At 31.6% G+C, this 24111-nt stretch overlaps 1 protein-coding gene across 1 annotated transcript in view; it reads right to left on the bottom strand.

The window, feature by feature from the left end:
• Positions 1–9608: 9608 nt before the first annotated feature.
• LOC143064413 (electrogenic sodium bicarbonate cotransporter 1-like) overlaps positions 9609–24111 on the bottom strand; it is a 28858-nt gene continuing 14355 nt past the window's right edge. The window contains exons 4-21 of the mRNA XM_076237227.1: positions 22118–22283; positions 21386–21546; positions 20793–20951; positions 20343–20476; positions 19806–20051; positions 18834–18980; positions 18235–18341; positions 17848–18022; positions 17065–17198; positions 16409–16946; positions 15785–15898; positions 15195–15359; positions 14740–14918; positions 14217–14289; positions 13735–13803; positions 11591–11767; positions 11102–11212; positions 9609–10888 (exon numbers count right to left, since the gene is read on the bottom strand). Of these exons, the coding sequence (XP_076093342.1) occupies positions 10727–10888; positions 11102–11212; positions 11591–11767; positions 13735–13803; positions 14217–14289; positions 14740–14918; positions 15195–15359; positions 15785–15898; positions 16409–16946; positions 17065–17198; positions 17848–18022; positions 18235–18341; positions 18834–18980; positions 19806–20051; positions 20343–20476; positions 20793–20951; positions 21386–21546; positions 22118–22283 (3017 nt within the window). The 3' untranslated portion in view covers positions 9609–10726. The remainder of the gene's footprint in view (positions 10889–11101; positions 11213–11590; positions 11768–13734; positions 13804–14216; positions 14290–14739; positions 14919–15194; positions 15360–15784; positions 15899–16408; positions 16947–17064; positions 17199–17847; positions 18023–18234; positions 18342–18833; positions 18981–19805; positions 20052–20342; positions 20477–20792; positions 20952–21385; positions 21547–22117; positions 22284–24111) is intronic.

Raw genomic sequence — 24111 nt, 5'->3', positions numbered from 1 at the left:
GACACATCTTTCTGTCTGTAGGACCAGGCTACTTCGAAAGGAGGGTAGTATACCTTACCTAACAATGACTTCACGGTTTAGCTAACAAGCAAGCTAACCAAAGATATTACCTTTGCTTACATACTCAATGGAATCGGCTGTAACTAAAAACTCAAATACATTTCAACAGACAGTGGTCATGTTTGTTGATGAATATTGTTTTTCCTAGATTCACTCTTGAAAAATCATTTGGTAACATTTGGTCAAGTAATTTCAGAAAAGATCTTTTTGTAATTGCGGACGCCAAGACAATACATGAACCTCACACGACCCCTCGACACAGGTGAGCTTATATATGATCTTATAGCGATTCGGGTTGATAACCAGTTGAAATTAAGCCAGATTTTTGTGTGTGTAGATTTGTATTGTTTTAAACTGTTATGAGACTTTTAAAGTTAAATGTAGGTGTTTAATCTAAGAATTTCTTTTTTAAACTTATATACTTGTTTTATACTCAATTGGTAGTATGAAGCTACGAGATATTTAAATTTTTGAAATTGATATATTCTAGTCTGCCCTTTCATAAAATAGTGAATTTTTTTTAGTGTTCTATCGAACTTTCGAAAAAAAAATACCTGATAACCGTTCCGACAAAAAAATTATGTTGAAAAAATCTTACAGATACAGCAAGTGATTCTTAATAGCTATAAGATACATTTTTCTTTTAAAATACAACTTTTAAATCTTACGGGAAACTATTCCAAGCTTAAAACTTTCACTGTAACCTCGCTCTAACTTATTCTTAAACAAATTTTATGTACAGGTAATTAAACAAGGTGTATAGATGGGAACAAATTTAATGTGAAACCAATGTCCAGTATATTAAACTAATTGTAAACAAGTTTAGTGTACATGGAGTTTGGTGTGAACACGGCCTTAGTATCAGTTATTATGTTGTCAATGATGGTACAATCGGTAATATATTATGGGTTGTAGTTGTTTATAATAGTAAACACATATGGTCCCCTTATTTTGATTTTGTCATATTTTATTGGTCTATTTTGGCTGGACATAATTGGTTACAAAATGACAATAAAAACAGGAAGGACATCGTTTGTTTGTGTAAGAAGGTGGTGATAAGATAAACTCACATAAGCTGGTTTTATAGCTAGTTAAACCTAACACTTATAGGATTGCAATAGTTTATAGTTCCGTTATATTGACAAAAATAGTTAAACAACCTTACAGACACAATAGTGACACTAATTGGGATCCAGCAGCCAAAACTGTTTTAACATACTAAATGCTCTCCAACTTCGTACTAAATTTGGCTTATTGAACATTTTTTGATTCGTGCGTCACTAAAGAGTCTTTTGTAGACGAAACGCGCGTCTGGCTCAAACATGAAATTTCAATCATGGTATCTATGATAGTTTATTTACAAACGCTGCGTCGATGCCACTGCTGTTGGAGTTTAATTTCCCGCCTCTGAAGTCAGCACTAAGGCTATTCTACCTAAAGAATAGATTACCTTAGCTGTATTTGGCAAAATTCGAGCGTCACTGATTAGTCTTTTGTAGACAAAACGCTCGTCTGTCGTAAATATAAAATTGCAATCCTGGTATCTACGGTGAGTTCATAAACACTACAGATATACAACACAATCGACTAGTAAATTCAAACTATAAAACATATAAACTAATCTCATTCAGACACAAGCTTTGACAATGACGCGTCAACAAAAAAAAAAATTGTAGACACTGAATATTTATCTATTATGTCTTTGTAAATTCCAATGAACTTTTTATATGGAAATAAGAAATGTCGGACAGGAGAGGTGCACAGTTTGTTACCATAGGAGTGGAAAATTCTTGGAAAATTCTACCTCCAAATTCAACTAAACATGTTATACAATGTATATAGTAACTCCAGCATACTGATCACTTGTTCCTTTGTGTAGCATACTTCATTTTCGGGCTCATTATTTACAAAATATATAGCCTTATATCCCCAAACATTACATTTGTGGAGTATGGGCCATTTTAAAGAGGGAAGCATGGTGGATTATAGTATGTGGTATGATGGTGTAAAGGGTGGGAAAATGAAAGTTTTTTGAAGAAATTGTTTAAGAAAATGACGGAGATTTTGATTTCCTAAAATTCTTTTGCGATGTTAAAAATACACATATAATTGATGCCACTACGCAAGTAAACAGTGTCAAAGAATTTCTGTAATCCCGATTCACACAGGCCGGAAAAATTTAAAAAAATGGTTAATCTAATGGACAACGATCGATAAAAAGAATGCAATGGAAACATGCCGCTTTAGGACAGAGGATAACACACATAAAATAACGAGAAGTGAATCATATTCTTAGTAATTTGAGACAAAAATATCCCATAACAGTCAACTGAATCATAATGGCTAACGTTAATTTTTTAAAGGATTGACTTCAACTTTGTCTTTTAAAACGCTACTTCAATACCTTCCTTGTAAGCAGCAACCCTGTGTCAAAGAAATAATGCCATTTATATCGTATCGACTGGAATATCTAAATGTACTCCGTATGCAAACGGTGCTGGATATAGCTACACAGAAATTGAAAGTGATCAATGAGAAAAATTGAAATTAATTCTTATGTAGGTTATTCTATACCAACAATAATTGATGCAAGTAGATATATTAAGTAGAATTTGTCGTTATCTGTGATATCTTTTATTTCAAGTTTATTTCGAATAGATAAATCCACAAAGTCATCAAACTTTGATTTTGTGTGTGTTACATTTTAATGTTGCCTTTCTGTTGTGCCGTAGTTCTCCTCTTATATTTGATGTGTTTCCCTCAGTTTTAGTTTCTAATCCGGATTGTTTTTTTTTCACAATCGATTTATGAATTTCGAACTGCGGTATACTACTGTTGTATTTATTTTGCATATTTGTATAATTATATAATATTGTTAAACTTCAGTAAAACTTAAATCATCAACATGGGTGGTGGAAAGACTGTTCTTTGAACAACAGGATTGTTAATGATTAGTACATATCTTATTGTTTTAGACACAAACACTTTTATCTGTTACTTGTTTACTTCCAGAAATTTATATCCATCAGTAAAACATAAAAAAACAACATCATTCACCTGCATCAAGGATTTTTATAGTAAGACAATACAAATCCTTGCTTGCATCTAAATCTTCATCGAATATCAGTATTTACTGCCACAAATTTTGGATATTTCTGTCTTATAAATCAATTTCTTTACCGTATACATTAATTATTAAATGTATTATTTTTTATGAAATGCTATATGAATCTTAGGAATGCTATTTTTGTGGCGTCGTGCTGTATAATTTGTGATCAGGTCTTTTGAAGGGTGCCACCAGTGGTCATTAGTGATTGGTCAATTATATTCAACATGTGCTTATATAAGCATTTACACATATCAAACCGTATGTATATTTTTTCTGGTATTCATTTAGTTTAACGTTTTCTTAATTAGCATTTCTTATTTCTGCGGATATGAATTGACCCTGCAACTCCAATCACGGTTCACGGACTTTGAATATTTTGCATAGTTAACATGTTCAAATATTGTCATTTAGATTTCAATATTTGCATGATACTGTCATAATAACATTCCGGTACTGGTGAGATATTTCTCTGTATAAACAGTTTATTTTTACTTTCGTTACTAACGCATTCACGAAACTTTATGTTTACATCATCAGGAGATGGCTTTTAATTCTTCACAGTTTGTTGCCAAACCATGTAGGTTAATTTCTTTCATGTTTATTCTTTATACGCATGCAGTGTATGTAAAGTGCGGATCCTAAAATATCATTTTTACTGTATATGCCATAAATGTCTAATGTAGAATGATAAATAAACAGACGAACTTTTTTTAATTTTTGAAGAAAATGAAGAAAAATAGTTAAAATGTATATGTTCAGAAATACATAATACTAATAAAACAAAGTAAGAGATGCGAGCGGGATTTATCGCGCCTAAAGCCATCCAACTGTGAAATATATACCAAAATAGGTGAATTTTTAGGACATTTCACGAACAGATCGTGCAGGTGCTTTATAACTAACAGGTGAGATGTTGTTGCAGTAAAAAATATTCATTTTAATACAATTATTAAAGTTGTATAACGTAGAATATGTTTTGTCATTCAGTTTCTTCATATTTAACTAAATTCCACTATGATGATTTCGTAATGCTAGTCATGTTTACTGTCGAATAATGATACTATTCTTTCATTTTAACTGTGGAGCGAATCATTAGTATTGTATATGCGGTGCATTTTCACTGTATAATTATTATTTTTTTTATCTATTACAGCTCATTTCTTTAAGCATGTAGAGCAAGACTTTAGTTGATTTGCTTGCTTTTTTTATTGGATAATCATTATGATAACACCCAATTTAATTCAAATATTAAAAATACAGGTTAAACTATGCCTATTCATATTGTTTAAAAATGTCAATCTTATTTACAAAGTTTGTATAAACAATTATACAAACAAAGCAAGCAAGCCAACCAAAGTTTTGCTTTACATGCATTAGGAAATTAGCTGTAAAGCCTTAATTTAGCCGACTTGCTCAAATAATAGATAAAGTAAGAGAAAGATTTGATAAAATTTAACTTACGGATAAAAGTTTGGTTTTAAAACACTCTACTAAATTCAATAGAAATAACATTTATTTCAAATGTATTCCATTTAGTTTCTTATAAAGCGTATAGAGATCTTTATCCTTATTTTTTTTATCCATTTCCATGACACTTCACCACTAATTACGTACATCTTGATATAGATTGCACCTTTGTTTTCCCGTTTAAAAGGTTTTACACTGGAGCCCTTTATAACTTGCTGTTCGGTGTGAGCCAAGACTCCATGTTGAAGACCGTATTTTGACGTATAATGGTCTACTTTTATAAATTGTGACTCGGATGGAGAGTTGTCTCATTGTCACATACGACATCTATATGGCTCAAAAACGAAACGAGACGGGATAAAAAGGGATGAAAAAATCTACGCTACTTTTTTAATATATTTATAATGGGCTTTATATGAGTCAAAATAGAGTAAAATAGTGGGTCGCATTTGGGTATAAGCGTCACGCCGGATTGCCGATTTTTTGCAAGCGTGACAGGTGAAAGTCAAATGATTGTGTAGAGAAAAACGGGAAATGAAGTCTAGCGGGACACGGATAATTACAAAAAATTAGAACTGCATAGTATAAGCGGGATACGGGAATCTGACAAAACAATAAGCGGAATACGGGAATCTGCCAAAACAGTAAGCGGGATCCGGGATCAGAACCCCCCAATGAGACCCCAGAAAAAGATATTTTTGTATATTCATCCTATTGTTACAGTCATGCCTTCAATAACAAAAGTATCCGATGCATGCATTTTTTCATATTTTTGGTCCCTTTTTCAATTTTGTGGGGTCCAAATTTATAGACAAAAGTCCTTTAATATAGATATTTGGAATTCGTTGACATGCTGAATCTGACCATGTATCAAGTTTGGGGATTTTTTGCCTAGTTGCTGAAATAGCCCACATAGAGTTCCAAAGGGTCTAAAATCAACAAAAATGAATTGTAGCATGCATTTCGTATACAATAACCCAAATGTGCATGGTTTTACCTCTGTGGTAGTATCCATTCGCGGATCTAGAATTTTTCATAAGTAGGGGCCCACTGACTGCTTAAGAGGGCCCGCTGCTGTCACGCTCCAGTGATTCACTATATAAGTTAAAATCAAGGAGAAACGTAATCTGAAGAATACAATATGACATTTTGAGAATCGCTTTTGTTACAAGTTTGAAAAGCTATATATTTGATGAAGAATGAATGAGGAGTTTGTATTTCAATTGGAAAATACATGTATCATAAATCCTAAAGTCATCAACTAAGTTTTTTTTCATTTGTTGCAAGTGCATTTATCACATAATTCTACAATAAAAATTCCTCGCATCTTTGAAAATTCTACATTAATAATGACTGCACTAACAGTGATAATTCATCGCATCTATAGTTAAAATGGATCGCTTTCAATAATCGATATGCTATATTATGATGCTTTTATAACACTTATTTGAAGTTTAATGCTATGTTTGTATATTATAAAGACATATCACAATGAAAATATGTTAAAACTTAACTTAAAATCCTTTAACTTGATATTTTCAAAACGTAAACAAATACAGTTTTCCCATGATCCTTTATTCTACAATAGACATACCTGCATATAACAGTAAAAATGAACTAGCTGGATTCGCACTTTATATACACTGCGCATGTTTAATTATGTAATAACATGTGTTTAAACGAAGCTGTCTTTATTCATCGGTCTCTTTCATCTTGTCATTCTGTTGACAATTCTTGTAAGCTTCTTACAACGGTTGATAAATTTAAGTGACAATTCAAAGTGTGTTTATCATGTATATGCGGATGTACATAACGGGATATGATTATGAAAGGTTGAGAAATTTAAGACGAATTACATAATCAGCAACGTGATTTCCATGGAGCAATATTGCACATGTTTTACGCTTAACTTCTCTGAGATTATTTGATGATAATCACTCACACTAAATATGTCAATTTGAAGATTTTTAATAATGACTAAACATTTTTGTGTGATAAGTTTTCATTCAACAATCTTTTAAGCGACTATAGTTGGCAATGCAACCAGCTGTAGTTCATGGACAAATGGTAAATACTAGTTAAAAAAACCCGCTTTGTACCGATTTAATTGCAGTCGATGTTCATAGTATTATATTTGTCATTTTATGACCTTTTATTTTTTACTATGCGGTATGGATTTTGCTTATTGTTGAAGGCCGTATAGTGACCTATAATTATTTCTAACTACGTCACTTGGTTTCTGTTGGAGAGTTGTCTCATTAGTTCATATCGTATCTTTTTATTCTTTAAAATACTAACTTTTAGTTTTTGTTTAAAATGGCCAAATTCAAGATGAACGCCCCATTCGCACTATCGAACGTTCTTGTTTAACATATAACCATGAGAAATACATTCACATAAATTCTTCTTATAAGAAACTCTCTTTCACATTTAAAAAAAAAACAAACAATGATCCTTTATAACCAACATACATAAACTATGCCTACTAAGTCTTTCTTTCTAGATTTGATCTGTTTGCAGAGTTTCTTGCTTTTGGTTTAGGTTTGCAGCCTTATTCATTATCTTTGATAAATATTTGTGGAATATTGTTGGCATACGCCTTGTTCATTGTCTGCTTATCTAGGCCTCTTGTTTACTCCTACTTGTTTCATTCTTTAATTGTGTAATATTTTTTGGCAGAATTGTATGTTTACGTCGTATCATTATGAAAGATCTGTGATACACGCTATTTACATCTTAATATGTGTAGAGTTCCATGGTACTGGTACGTGTTGTTTACTTTCTATATGTGAAGATGTCCATGGTGCACAGAGGAACAAGTGATCAGTATGCTGGAGATTCTAATTGATAAAATATGTTTTGAATATGGAGGTAGATTTTTTCAACAAGTTGTCAGCATTCCTATGTGAACGAACTGTGCATATCTCCTTATCAATCTCTGCTTTTTTCATATGAGTTACTTCAAGCCTTGCAAAACAACAAGAAGACAAAAGAAACCAGATGATTTAATTTCATATTCAGATATATTAATGATGTTCTCATATTAACAATCCAAACTTTTCTGATTTTTTTCCTTAATATATCACCCAGAACTAGAAATTAAAAAATCAACAGACACAGCTTCGTCTGCCTTATTTTTAGACTGATATCTCGAATTTGATATAAGTGGTCATCTCAAGACCAGAATCTATGACATACGATTTTAATTTTGAAATGATCAATTTCCCCAAATTTTGGAAAGCTTGCCGCTGCTACTCAGACACCAGTTTCCAAGTAGAAAGTTGATGTGAACCTGGCTAATGTCCCGTGCTTATTCTTAACAAATATTCATCGGAAGATACCAAGACCCTGTTAATACATATTCCGCATCAACTTCACAAATAATTCACGATGGGTTTTAGAGTATAGATTCTAGGTACCTACGTTGTTTATTATATAAATTATGTGTTAAAGTGTTCTTTATTTGTCTTTGTAAATTTTTACTTTAACTGTTTGGTCTATTTAAATATCCATTTGAATTGGCTCGCGTCATTGTGCTATGGTAGATTTTCGTACTCATGTCCTTCGTTTTTACTTATGTGCTTTGTATATATGCCTTTTTTGTTTTATAGTTCGAAAGATTATAACTCAATGTTAATTGCCAAATCCCTATTTTTGACATTTTTACCTTGCATACATTATTGACAATATAATGGAATTGTATACAAGTGAGCAGTTTAGCTAGCTATAAAACTAGTTTAATCCACAATTTTCTACATCATAAGAAAATGCCTGTTCCAAGTCAGGAATATGAGTTATTATTCATTCGTTTTGATGTGTTTGAAATTTTAGTTTGCAATCTGATAAGGGACTTTCCGATTTTGAATTTTCTTCGGAGTTTGGTATTCGGCTTACTTTTTAGAAAACTAAGAGACAACTGTATCTACGAAATACAGTATAACCAGTGTATATAGTCACAATTCCGTCTATCTATCTCAATTTATATTACCAGAGTTGTAAACGAGGATCATAATCAAATTAATGCGTCAAATAGAGCTATTTAGGGATAACATCCTTTCCATTATCCAGAGAGTATTACGGGATAAGTCAGATTTTCCAAAATTGAGAATGGAAATGGGGAAGTTGTCAGAGAGACAACAACCCGGTCAAAAGCAGAAAACAGCAGAAGGCCACCAATGTGTCTTCAACACAGCGATAAAAAACCGCAGCTGGATGCGTGCTTCCATAAACAAAAATGTGTACTTGTTCAGTGATGATTCAACTTAGGTTTCTGCGCTATGCTTTCATAAGTGTTCGTCTGTTTTCGTTGCTTATTAGTGTCATGTTTTCTTTGTTGACTGCAGTGTTTATCTTTTTGATTGACTAATTGATACATCTCAAGTCAAAATTATAAAGTTAAATAAAGGGAACAGTAGTATACCGTTTTTCGAAAGTCATAAGTCGAATGAGAGAAAACAAATCCGGGTTACAAACTAGAACTTGGGGAAACACATCAAATATAAGAGGAAAAACAAAGGCAACAGTAGTATACCGCTGTTCGAAATTCATAAATCGAGTGAGAGAGAAAACAAATCCGGGTTACAAACTTAAACTGAAGGAAACACATCAATTTTAAGAGGAGAAGTACGACACAACAGAAACACAATACTAAAACGTAACGCTCACAGAAACGAACTATAATATAACAATGACCATAAAAAAACAACGTTAATTGGCCATCTTAAAATTTGCATGTTCAATTTTTCCTTTTATTATATTATTGTATCTTTGGTTTTTTACTGTTTAATCATACCACTTTTGAACCTTTGATGACTGATGGTTTCTTATTGTGTCTAGTGTATCTCTTTGGTCATGACAATAGGTGCCATCTTTGATCAACCATTCTTTGTTGTTTCCCATAATTGATGGACTTTTATATTAGTGGCACAACTTTATTTAAAACAGTGCACTATAAAAAATATTACAACAGATATCAATTATTATGTTTTTATTATTATATTAAAACATTTCAATATAGCATTTATAATTTCTATGGTATAAATCATAACTTGCTGTCAGACGAAGATCGTTCCTTAAAGTAGCACCATCAATCATTGAACAAGAACAATTACTTAATGTTAACATACATACATGTATCTATCATAACAATTTCAATGCATAGCTAAGTACAGTTTGACTATAATCTAATTGAAAAAACATACTCAATTGGATAAATGGATCAACGTAGTTTTTTTTATCATTTTTTTTTATAATGCCACTTTGAAATCTTATTCAATCTAAATTAACCCATAAAATAGGCAAAATGTCAACAAACATCAAAGAAGCATTAGTTGATCAGTAGTCATGATAGTATAACCAAAGAAGCAAAATGAAGAAAAATAGCGATTTTGTAATATTAAAATGTATAAAAAAAATATATGGATTTCTCTTATCCGGATTTTCTGAAATGTTTATCAACACTAACTAATAAAACATAAACATATTTCAGTAAACTACTCTACTACTGGTATGAATATTTAACAATCTTAAGATGATATTAAAAAAAAGTTGATATGATCAGTGTGACCAAACGGAATATTTACAATGAGAAAATTATAGCCACTTCAATATACAATTATTCTTTTAATAAAAAGACTTTAAAAAATTGCACTAACTAGTTTTTAAGGAAGACAAATACGAATATAGAAATGAAAATACTAAACTATTTGTTTAATCATATATAAATTGCATATCTGTTTATCACATTGCTTTTAACGTTAATTTTAAAAAGGACATTTAACTATAATGTATTGACAAAAAAACTTCCATGACTTATTGTACGTTTTAAGTTACTCTCAATTTCATAGTACATTTTTTCAAAATTAGACCTTAAATTATGAGAACTTTTTTTTATAAAAAAATACAATTCAGGTTTATGAACAGAAAAGATTCATTTTTCTTAGAGATTCTTTAATTAAATATCACAGTTCTCTAATAATTCAACATGGAATGTCACATTTCAAAGTTTGTTATGTCTTTGATATTGTAAGTAAGAATGTCACATTTCAAAGTTTGGTATTTCTTTGATATTGTAAGTAAGAATGTCACATTTCAAAGTTTTGTGTTTCCTTGAGCTTTTGTTCTCTGTTTCAGGTCACATTCCTCATCAACATAGAAGCTTGGTTTAATGCCATTTTCTTTACCCTCTACTATTGTGCTGACAGAATCGATGCTGCTAAAGGTTTTGTATGGAACATCAATTTTCTCGTTGTCCTGAAAAAGAAATGAACAATATTTGAAGGCAATGCTAACAGCGGACTTACAAGAAGAAATAATAGTGTTTAAATGTTAACAGCATATTTATAAAAAGTATGATATCAATAACATCAACTCAATACATTGTTCAGGTAGGTTTTAGTAATGTAAGTTCTTTTACAGCATGTGTATAGTTTTACATGGACATAATTTTTGTTTCTATATACGTACCTCGTTATGAGACTTCTTTTCACTTCCAGGAAGTACATCATCGATATATTTCAGCTCGTGATTTGTGTAAACACACTCCAGCATTTTACGTACTATTCCAGTAGCTAACACCTAAAAAAAAGTATAAGATATAAAAATTATATTCACTGTAGTACTAATTATCTAATGTTTGTAATTTTTACAGCAGGTTTCAAAAGCATGGATAGAGAATTATCCATTATATACTACAATTGGACATAATGGAATTGCATGTTTATACAATTTAAATAGATTAACGACAGAGATTTTTCATACTGCAACTGGACACAATGGGGTTGCATGTAAACAATGTTTAAATAAATTTCCGTCATCGCTGTTTTAATATATTAAACAGTATTGATTTGAAGAGCATTCAAAACAACAGAATTCATAACTTATTATATTCAACACTTATTCTTGCTAAGTTATAGAAAGTTTTAATTTTCAACCATTTTATAGAATCAAACTCACCAACAGTGGAAAGGCAATGGAAATAGCTTTTATACTCTTCACGACCCACAATAGCACCAAACAAATTATCTGGATGATAGTGAACATATGAATTCTCCATAACTGTACGTGACGTATGTATGGCACATCTGGTTGATATTTACGTGGCTGCATGAACAAGATCAGACGATCCACAAACTAAAAAGGAACAAAAAACGTTTGTAATGGTATTTACGTGGTTGCATGAAAACGATCAGACGAACCACAAACTAAAAAGCAACAGAAAAAAGTTTGTAATTGAATATTAAAATTCTAAATTGCATCATTCTTTTTTTGCTTTTGACTGTACATTTCGTTATTGGATTTTAATGTGAAATTGATGACAATAAACACATGATGTGAAAGAGATGACACTGGATCTAATTACATATATTAAGTTAGAATTAATGAACTGATAACCTAACTGTAACGAGATTAATGGATCATTAAGTTTCAACTTAGTCTATGCTGGAAAAATCTGGTTTATATACTTTCATCTGCAGTTGTCTGCTCTTAATATTGTTTCTTTTCAAATTTTGTACTTTTGATGTTCCAAATATAAATTACTATGCATGCTGGTTTTTTGTTCAATATACGATTGGTGCATACAGGTTTGATTGAGTCAGTGCAAATAAGTTGAATCACTAAAAACTAAAAAAAACCAAGATGACATAATCAGTATAACTGTCATACTACTATAACTGCCAGGTATGCCCAGTTCAAAAATAAGGCAATGCCAGTAAGACAACTACCCATTAAAAATTAAACAGACGGAAAATGTTATTTGTTATCTATTATTATCTACGTAATGATGAAATGATGAGTACAATATATCATAAAACGAAGTGTCCACCACTACAGATTACACTCCGCACTTGGGATAAATCTATCAAGTATGAACCTGAAATAGGTTTCTAAACTGTAAATCTGCAGATAAATTTTCGTCATTACGTAACAGTGATATAAAAACAATGAATAATTTACCAAGCCGTAGCACCGCATCTGTGTTAGCAATATAAAAGTACAAAAATAATTTACCAGCCGCGGCACTGTCTCAACGGTAAAAATATAAAAGTAATGAACAATTTACCAGCCACGGCAACATCTCTACTAGTAAACATATTAAAGTACTGAACAATTTACCAGCCTCGGCAACGTCTCTATTGGGAGACATATAAAAGTACTGGACAATTTACCAGCATCCACACCGCTCCATGTAGTAATTATAGAAGGTTGATACCGTTTGTAACAGCATCAAAACTTAAAAGAGTAAAACCAGAACGACCAACGCCGTCTTAGAATAACCTAACCTGAGGTACGTGTTACCTTACTTTTAGTACTATTACACATATAAACTTAACAATCCTAACCTTATATGCTAAAAGATGCAATACACCGACCTTTTGTTAAAAAATTTCCCTGACACTTACCCTTTAACTTAAAAATATATAAAATTTTGTAATAACAAGTATTTAATGAAATGCATGATTTCAAATGTAGTTATAAACTAATATCAAAATAGGATTTTGATATAAACTGTAAAACAATTTGTTTTGAAATGAGAATATTGAATTCGTAGTGTCATCGTATCGTAAAAACACGAAGTTGAAAATTTAAAATCATGCACAATTTCTTTATACGAGTTAATAACCGATGGTGCGTCTCTTCGCGTAAACAAATGAGAAAAAAGCATGCACAAAGTTAGGATGAAGATATGATGATTTTAAGACACCTAATTAGGTGTCCTAAAGTTAGGACGAAAATGTGATATATCCTAAGTTAAGAGAGCTTCGAGAACACAACTTAGGACGAAGACTTGTCATAAGATGGTCTTAGGACACGTCCTTATCCTGAGATAGCTTCGAGAACACCACCCCTGAACTTTAATGACCCAGTCACTGATAAAAATCACGTGACATATGCGATTTATCTAATAGCCCGAACTGCTCGCGGTAACAGCCAGGTACATCAGAGGGCCATGTAAAGTGGGTGATAAACATGTCGGTTTCTTTATAATTTTATCGTTTTTCTCTGATCGAACTGCCATCCTGGGGATGCTAATTTTGTATCAAGCAGAGTGTTCACTCTCCTTCTAATATAACCTCCTTGGTATAACTAGGACTTACTTGTTGTCCTCGCAATGCTGAGAATCCCATGAAGAAGAAGACCCCGTATAACACAGGCATTGGTATAATCTACAATAAAAAATTATCAAAATGAAAAACATTCTTAAAAGTTGTTTTCTTGAATTCTCCAAGACTTTATTTAATAAAAAGTTTTAAAAGTATTTTATCTTACATAATAATATAATAATATTCATACACATACAAACCTAGAGTCCCATATTGCAAAATGTTACCGATAATCATTTTCATAATTTGATGTAAAACAGTACTTAAAATCATTGCATATAATGTTTCATTCAGTTGACTGTAAAACTCAAGAATCAAACTAGATCAATAACTTGTTTTCACTCTTTGTAATATTAGTACAAGGTTGTACTGATTTACATACTTCTTTATACGTACCTAACAAACTGGTTTCATAGGATGACAATCAATATTTGTAGAAAATCAAAAGAATAAAATAAAGGTTTTCTAAAACCTACCCTAAGAACACTGGTAATGAGTACAGCCAAACCACTTAGTATACCAATAAATAAAGCTGTTACTCTCTGTTCTCTTTAAAAAAAAATGTAAACAAATTTATTTATAAGATAAAAAATACTGACAGGTAAATTCACCAAAAAAGTAGAGTAAACATAGTGTATGATGATTTTTTTAATTTTTATAAAATAAAACATGAAATGAAAAGTTGTCGAGAAAAGAGGTAGAACCTAATGATATTTAACAATACTCTATCACTTAACTGAGACAAATAACGTTACCTTTATATTGAACAGCTTAGACAATACAAAATTAAACAGTACACGATAGTGTTAATGATTTAAAACGTAAAAATAAGAATACCTGGTAGGTAAGTCTATAAAAAGGTTAATACTTTGAAATTGGGAGCCAGGGGCCTGGCAATTTGATTTGACGAGAGGTTGTAAGTATGTGCTTAATTTAACAACGAGTGCACTAAACTTGTTGAATTAGGTAAAGTATGAAAATCTAATTATAATTTCTTACCTGACTCCCAAAAACACTGGTTTTTCGCCAGGAGCTGTACATTCAGATTCTTTCTGTAAACTTCTGACATGAGCAAGTGCAGACACAGTGGCAGCCACGTACCATGGAAGACCAAGTAATGAATGAATACCAATAGTAATTGCAACTACAAACATATCTAAATGGTAACCAACCCCTTTCTGAAAAAAAAGAAGACAAAAAACCTTAAACCACCATAGAATGTGCATATTGTCATGAACATAACCTAATCCGATCTAACTGGAAAAAAACAAGCTTGAATTTAAAATGATAAATATTGCTTTTAAGAATTTTTGTATCTTTTAGAACCTATTCAGCAAATCAACAAATCCAAAGTTAAATTTATTTGTTACCTAATGTGAGCATATATCATTAATATTTGAACTAGTCTTGTTATTTGCAATGTCGTTTTATTCATCTCGAACACAGGAACTCACCTGTAGTTTATGCTCTTTTCTATTGACAATCACAGCAGTAATTTGTTGATCTAAAAACACTAAGATTGTTGAGAGGGCGGCAGGAACACTAGCAGCCAAATACAACCACCATGGGTTCTTGTCACTAAAGGGACTAATCAGCCATCCACGACCAGGTCTTGTTGGCTATACAAAAAAAATATGTAAAAGGACAATTACTATTTGTAATCCTAAGTTTACTTATTGAGGGTGATTTGCGAGCATTTGTCATTCATTATTATTACTTGTTTTTACATTGACAGTTTGCCCATTTTACATTTTTATATTGTTAAACGAAGATCATTATTTTTTCTAGATGTTTCCCATTTGTAATCATATTATTAAATGAGTCAAGTCTTAGTGATGTAGAAAATATTCTTTTTGGATCTTTTTATTGTTTTCATTACAGTACTGGCCATGAGATTAACTATTTACGTCCTTGATTTGTCAATCAATGCAACATTTTACTGATTCTATCAGTGTAAAGACGGCCATTTACTCATCAGTGTGAATTACAGATAAATATTGTTTATTTATTTGTGACGATTGTGTTTGCATCATGAAAGAATTACCTTGAATTCACTTGGTACAGTAAGTTTTGGTGTCGGGAGACCCAGGAAATAATCAAGCAATACCATGGAAACAATGGCAATCAACACACTGAAGTCACTTACTCTTTGACGAATCTACAAATGTAAAACATTTATCAATTTAACAAAATATTCATGTGGATCATAATTCAATTCTGGTAAATTTGTTTCTTCTCTTCTGCAAAGAACAGGGTAATTGAAGTTATTAAGGGTTCGTTCGTTTGTATTCAACTAATGCTCATAACATTATAATTTTTAAAATATTCAGCTATCTATTGACAATCACATTCAGATGAATGTATGATATACAGATTGAAGGAAATCACAAATGATCAAAACATCTGAAGCTAGGTCTGAAACCACTACAATAATTAAAACTAAGAAAGATATATCAAGTGATTGAACAACAGATCTCTATATATGAGTTATATTTAATTTTCCGTGTATTACACATTTCCTCCATTCATATCAATTCAAGCATACTAAGCAGAGTTGGATGAAATGTCAGGAAATCACAGTTGAAAAGATTTAATAGAAAAGAGAGAGAGAATTGTATGTACCAACAGACTCCTTTACAAATAAAACGCAACAATTGGGTATACTTACCACATTTGGAAACAGTGAACTAGTTTTAAATGAAATCAATAAAACTGTTATTCCAAAAGTTCCGGCAAAAAGAATAACTGACAGGAAAAATACATCGCCATAATATTGTTTAGGATCGCACACCCAGCTTCCACCGAATTCACTACATGCGGCTGGTGTCAATCCTTTCCAGTTGATACTCATATTGCTGGTGGTAAAATTTTCTGTTCCTGTACAAGTATAGTTGGTTAACGCTCCAAAGCTGAGACCCCCGAGTGCTGTTGTGACGTTGTCATTACATGTACTGCTACATGAACAGTTGAAAGGGATGGGATCATCAGGATTAAAGTTAACAGGATAGTTCGTTTGTATCTCAAATAACTTATTGAAGGCCTCCACAATAAATATCACTGCAATCAGTGTAGCAAAACTGTCTTCTGTAAATCGAGTGATGTACTTGACGACTGAGCTCAGGTTGAATATGACTATAATTAGAATGAATAGTACAGTCCACATTCCTACCCAGAATCTCGCCGGCATAAAATCCCAACCATTATCTCTGCAAGTAAACAAATATGTTAAAGCATGCTAAAATCCAAACCGTTATATCTGCAAGAAAAGTCATTGTTAATGCTTTATAAAAATCTTAATTTTCAATAGATAAATCCTATACTTACTTGCACAAATTATAGATGATTGTTTCGAGCACTAACATGGGACCTGTGCTTCCTAGAATATTCAGTGGTTGACCACCAAATAAGGCAAACAATACACCAGTAACAGCTGCTGCAAATATACACTCCATCACTCCCTAACAATAAAAATATATATATATGTTCGTTTAGTACTGGTCCCATCTGCATAATGATTATTGTGTTGTCATTGGTCTATATTAGTCAAGAAACAAAGTAATTTAATGTCGAATTAATCATAGTATAAAAGTTGACTTATTTACGATATGTCCTTTTCTTGGAATTTCAAAAAAAGCATTTAAAATAGAAGTCACCAAGTCTGCATTATAACGTAGATAGATACATCGTTCCCTTTACACACAGAGCAGATGTTCATTAAGAGAGTTCTGAATGAAAGAAATACTGTAAAAATTGCGTTAGAGACATATCTTCAATGGTAATCGAGTATAAAACCTTTCGGAATTAGAGGTCCTCAATACTATTCAACTTCGTATTTTGTATATGAAGAGAAGACGCAGTATGGTTGCCAATAGACAACTCATCACAAGAGACTTATTTAGTCTTTTTCGCATTTTTTATTCGAGCGTCACTGGCGAATCTTCTGTAGACGTCTGACGTAGACAATGTTTATCTACATGTATATCGAGTTTATTAAAAACAGATCATATGGTATTGTTAGGGTGTAATATCGTGTACAAGTATTAATATAGTGTCAACAAAAAGTAATACAATACAAACTATTTCTTGGAATATGAATTAAAAACTCACCATATACTGATCAGTAGCTTGACCGAGCAATCCACCAAATGTAACGTTTGGTGTCAATGTTCCAAGAAACACATAAACAAATGAAGCAAAACATTGGATATGTAAGGCATCCTTGTAGTCAGTGAGATAGTGTGGAACCTTTCGTTTAATATCATCTACCAAACCCTTGAATGGTCTGCAAATAAAACAAAACCCGTCACTGACATATTTCATCATTGACATAATTAACACAGCGATATGGTGCTGTCAATGTATTTTTAGAACATAGACCAGCTTTAACTTTGATTTACATTTATTGAAGAATAACTGTTAGAGACAGTCGTATAAGATATTCAACTTCAATATACACAATCTTTTAAAATGTTCTTAAAATAAGTGCAAGCTTACATTTTTGACCACGTGAGTGCTGGGTCATCTATACTGTGTCCTCCTCCCTCTTCCTCTGCTGGTAAAAGTTTCCCAAGATACGGATTTATTGAATTCTTTCTAAAATTCTTTAACAGAAACAAAATATCATAGTAATTCATGTTTCATCCAAAATAATATTTTCAGTTGATGCGTTTCATAATTAATATGAATCAATCTTCAAAACAATAAAAAAATACTCGGAAAATACATCTTAACTACTAACACTAGACACTTTTAATTTGCAAAACACTTATTTGCAAATCCGCCGCTGCCTCTCCTTAGAGCTACAGTGTCATGTATATAACCAAAATGTGCAGAATTACATGGGATTCAATAAATTCATTGCTTTTCTGCTGTTAGTATTAAATATATTTTGAAATTTGATTTAGAAAAACATGGGATTTTCAATATCCCAATGGACTTATAAGTATTATACATAATCATGTCTTCGTACTTTTTTTTTATGTGTGTTGCCGTTTCATACTGTGGATGTCTCACATTCTGCTTATTCATATGATACAACTGAAATCATCTACCAATAGACATGATGAACTAGATGAAAAAGTGAAATGCTATACCTGAGATGGAACTTTTGAAGGAGGTTCCAGACGAATTTTTGGATCCCATTCCCCAGGTGGTAAAACTGTTACTTGTTCCATGAACTCGTCAACACCAGCCAAGAACTCTTCTTTTTCGTGACATTTGTAAGCTAATTCCCGGAATATCTACAATATACAGAGATGGATTTTTTTACGGAATATCCAAAATTTCATGTACACAGGTTGAATATCTAAAGACAATTTATAAAGATGGAATTTTCATGGAATGTCAAATTACAATACACACAGATAGAACTTTCACTGAATGTCTAAAATACAATATATTATCTACAGATGGAATTTCCACGGAATGTCTAAAATACAATATATTATCTACAGATGGAATTCTCACGGAATGTCTAAAATACAATATATTATCTACGGACGGAATTTTCACGGAATGTCTAAAATACAATATATTATCTACAGATGGAATTCTCACGGAATGTCTAAAATACAATATATTATCTACGGACGGAATTTTCACGGAATGTCTAAAATACAATATATTATCTACAGATGGAATTCTCACTGAATGTCTAAAATACAATATATTATCTACGGACGGAATTTCCACGGAATGTCTAAAATACAATATATTATCTACAGATGGAATTCTCAATGAATGTCTATAATACAATATATTATCTACAGATGGAATTCTCACGGAATGTCTAAAATACAATATATTATCTACAGATGGAATTTTCACGGAATGTTTAAAATACAATTTACCCAGATCTAATTTTCTCGGAATTTTGAAGAAAAAAAAACAATTTACCCAAAAAGAAATTTCAAAATGTAAAGCAACCACCGTTTTCAAATTCTTTAACTGTTTCACTTTACTGGCTTCTACACCAGTTAAATCATTTAAACCCGGCACAATTATGAAAGATAAAACCATGAACTTAATTCTGAAATCAGTCATACATATTCAAAGACATAGCTCACCTCGTCAACCATCATAGTTGATATACATCTTCCGAGTTCCATCAGCTGGGTCATGCTTCCTTTCGGTCCTAACATGAAACAAATGAAGCGTGACGGCAATGCTACCTCTGTTACATCACCAAGAAGACGTGGCTCTTTAAGCCTCATGAAACCAACCAATCTCTGCTCAAGGTCTTCAACTTCTCCAATCATGACATTGGCAGCTTCGGCATCTTTTGGAATCTTCCTCATAAAGTTCAGATTGGGCTAAAAAACATTTTGTAATATTAAACTTTATTCAACATATTGTCAAGTCTTTAAAACAATGAAGATGTATTGGGTACTTTGAGTTATGAAGGGAATACATGTGCAATCGTAAGGATTGCAAGGAAAAGGAAAATAATTAGTTGTATGTTCCATGATCAAGATTTATCAGTTATATTCATAGTTATATACATATATTTACATCTTCGCTAGCCAAGGGCGAGGAGGAGGGGAGTGGATCGTAACCCTTGGCTAGCGAACATGATAAATGAACTAATAGAAGATATATCTCACCTTATAACTGGGACTGGTTGGGTCATTTGAAAGATCTTGTGTACTTGGAACACTCTGAAGGCCAGAGCTATCCATACTTGCAAGACTGGCACTTGATGAAAGGTTGAAACCATTTCCTCCCCTTTCTGCTTCCGCTACAAATATTATTAAAAGATTTACATAAAAAATATCAGAACACTATGGAATACCAGTAAGCGTTCATTTCCTAATTATTACTATTCCATTCAAGCTCAAATTTGCATTTCGGCTGATCTATTAATTACATTTTGTATGTGTATTGGGCTATTAACGGTTAGTTACCATGATAATAGACAGCATACGAAAGCATAGTGAAAAATGAATTTCATGAAAGTTAAGGAAATCGTGTCATAAATGGCAGAATTTACATTAATTAATAATAAGTTTAACAAAATTATTATTAAACTGAAAGATTAATGAAAAAAATCGTACATCTCTCATCAGAAATATCAGACAGAGTTCTGCTTCCTTTAGACGCCTTCGAACGCTTGATATGGCTGTGTTTATGTCCTGCCATCATTATATCCCTAAGATGTGGGCGTAACCTTGTGTCCATATCGTTCTGGTCCTGCCATTCTTCAAGGAGCTTGTCTATAGTTCAAATAAAAAGAAAACAAAAGTTAATATAGATGAGTTTTGTTATAAACACGTACAAAATGACTTAATCTTTTCGTTCAGACTAAAAACACATTTTTATTACGTTTCTTTAATGGATAGGACAAAGATATCACTGTCTATTATTTGAGATCGAACTTAACTAAAAAGAATAGTTTAACCATTACAGTCATTACTGGAATCGAGTTTAAGGTTCCTTTCTCCTTAAGAAAAATATGCTAGACAGGTAGGAATTGTTTGTTGTTACATTTTTTTATGTCTTAAGAATACCTTCATTTGGTCTCGATCCTCTACCAAAAGTGCCAATTTAATCGTACAAAACAATTTCGGCAGGCATCGAAAGGGGTTTCAAAATAGGGTATATAGAAAAACCCTTTTATTTTTTATTATAAATGGTAGTAGTAAATTACCTATGACATTAGATAATGAATGGGCATCATGGTCTAGTGAAACAACACCTTCCACGAAAGCACATCGCAGTTCAAACAGCGAGTGCATAGACAAAGAGGCAACATGAGGCTTGGACCAGCGTTTTCCTCCTTCTTCCAAATTTTCTTCATATTTAACCCATCTGTTTCAAAATAAAAACTGACGTTAATCTTGGTAATAAAATGAAAAAATATGTGGTAAACATATTCCTCTTTACGGAATGGTTGATTGTAAAACCGGTAAATACATGCAAAAACTTTTAACTCTCAGCTGCTTCAATTGAATAGTTATGGTAATAGTTATATGTAACAATTTGTTTCAGTGCAGATAGCTTATTTGAAATTAAGAATTAGCAATCCTTATCTATTAATATGTATGTAGATAGTTCATTCACTATTCTAATCAAATCAACAATCAATCAATCTTCAATTTAGAATATAATAACAATGGATTAATTGATAAAATGTTAAACAAAGCATGACATATGATGCTTTAAATAACACGTTTAAGTGAAATGCATCAATCAATAAAGTAGTTCATTTGATTTCAGTTCTTCATTGGTTAAAACTCAAATATGACATCAAATGTTATTGCTTTCTTCAAAATTTCTTATTGTGACTTCATGAAAAAGGGCGAATTTGCATATCTAACATATCAGTTTGACCTTTGACAAACTCCTTCAATTCAATTTGGTCTTAAAGTTTTATTTTTACCTTGCTGATTCTTTCCATTCATAGTTATCATTATGTTTCCGAAGGACGTCTAATTCACAGAAGATGCTATGAGCTTTATGGGAAACCCCTCTTCTATTGTTATTGATTATTCTCTGGACCCAGTCCGTAGGGTTGTATTCAAAAGGTTGATCATGTAAGGTGCTTCCTAAAAAATAAATCAATTTAAAAAATAACTGAAAAACAATAGTTTATCTGTTTGGCAACCATACCAAATCTCCTCATTTTAATATGGTATATCATATGCGATTGTCGCACATACAGTTACTTTGAAACCACACCAATTCAACGAATAAAAACTTATTTTTATATATTACAAGTGTGGACACAGATGAGTGTGGATAGTATGTTTGGATGTTTGACAGTGTTTTATGATAAATGTAGTTCTATGATTTTCCTACATGTGTTATTAACTGTGTTGCACGATGACAACCAACCTGAGCATTAGGAATGTTGTTTATTTTATTTTATATTTAGTTTAGTTTTTATGTTCAAGACGGGCATGGAAAAGACACTAATTGCATTAGCTACCAAATGATTATGATAGAATATGTTCCACATCTTTGATTTTGGATACATTTTATAGCTAGGAGAGCAACACATAATAGGTTAAATTTTTCGTGATTTTTTAATTATATTTTATAAAACACACATGTAACTTGAATAGAAATTTTTTATATTATAAGCTCGCAAAATGTGGTATAAGTGGTAAACTTTTTTCAATTATTAAATCTTTATATGATAATTCTATGAGCTGTGTAAAATTTAAAGGTGAATTTTCTGACATATTTTCTGTAGAAAAAGGAGTATTGCAAGGGGAACCATTATCACCTATACTATTTTCAATGTTTTTAAATGATTTTGAAAATGAGTTTATTAATAGCTTATGTCTACCAGTAGACATAAAAGAACTTTCATTGTTTTTATTGATGTATGCAGATGACACTGTTATATTTTCCGAAACTATTGATGGGTTGCAAAATATGTTGAATTCACTACATAATTATTGTAAAAAGTGGAAACTTATTGTAAACACAAGCAAAACTAAGGTGGTTGTTTTCAGAAACGGTGGTAAATTACGAAGCGATGAAAAATGGTTTTATAATGGCGAAATTATTGAAGTTGCTGATCATTATTTGTATCTGGGTGTTATGTTATATTACAATGCAAAGTTTAATCAAACTCAGTTAAATATTGCTGCCAAAGGCAGAAAATGTTTATCAATGTTGTATGGTAAAATAAAACATATGTGTTTAAATGTACAAACAAAATTGTATTTATTTGATGTCTATGTATCACCTGTTTTATTATATGGAAGTGAAATATGGGGTTTTCATAATGCATCTGATATAGAAAAACTTCATATAGAATTTTGTAAAAATATTTTGACTGTTAAAAAATCCACTGCTACCGCAATGGTTTATTCTGAGTTGGGAAGATTTCCTTTATTGATATCTCGGAAAGTAAAAATATTAAAATATTGGATTCGTCTATTACGGACGAGAAATTGTATTCTTAATGCTATATATAATGATATGTATGATGAGTGTGAATCAGGAAATAAGTCATCATGGGTTAATAATGTTAAATGTATGTTACTTAGCCTAGGTTTTGGACATGTGTGGTATGCACAGAATGTTGTATGCGAAGAAGCATTGATTATTTTATTCAAACAAAGGCTTATTGACCATTTTCTTCAAGAAAGAAATATGTTTTTCGATTCATCATCAAAATGTACTATCTATAAACACCTTGTGGATAATGTTCAATTGCAGTTTTATTTGACAAAAAATTTAAGTCCACAATGTATTAGATTTTTAACTAAGTATAGACTGTGTTCTCACAAATTGAATATTGAATATGGTAGATTCATTAAAAAAGCAAAAAATGAAAGATTATGTATCTTATGTAACCAGGGTGACATCGAGGATGAGTTTCATTTTATTTTAAAATGTCCAAAATATGAAAATATTAGA

Source organism: Mytilus galloprovincialis, chromosome 2 (assembly GCF_965363235.1).
Source record: "Mytilus galloprovincialis chromosome 2, xbMytGall1.hap1.1, whole genome shotgun sequence".
Classification (NCBI taxonomy): Eukaryota; Metazoa; Mollusca; class Bivalvia; order Mytilida; family Mytilidae; genus Mytilus; species Mytilus galloprovincialis.
The sequence above is the reverse complement of the archived record's forward strand: the minus strand, read 5'-3'. Positions and strand labels throughout refer to the sequence as shown.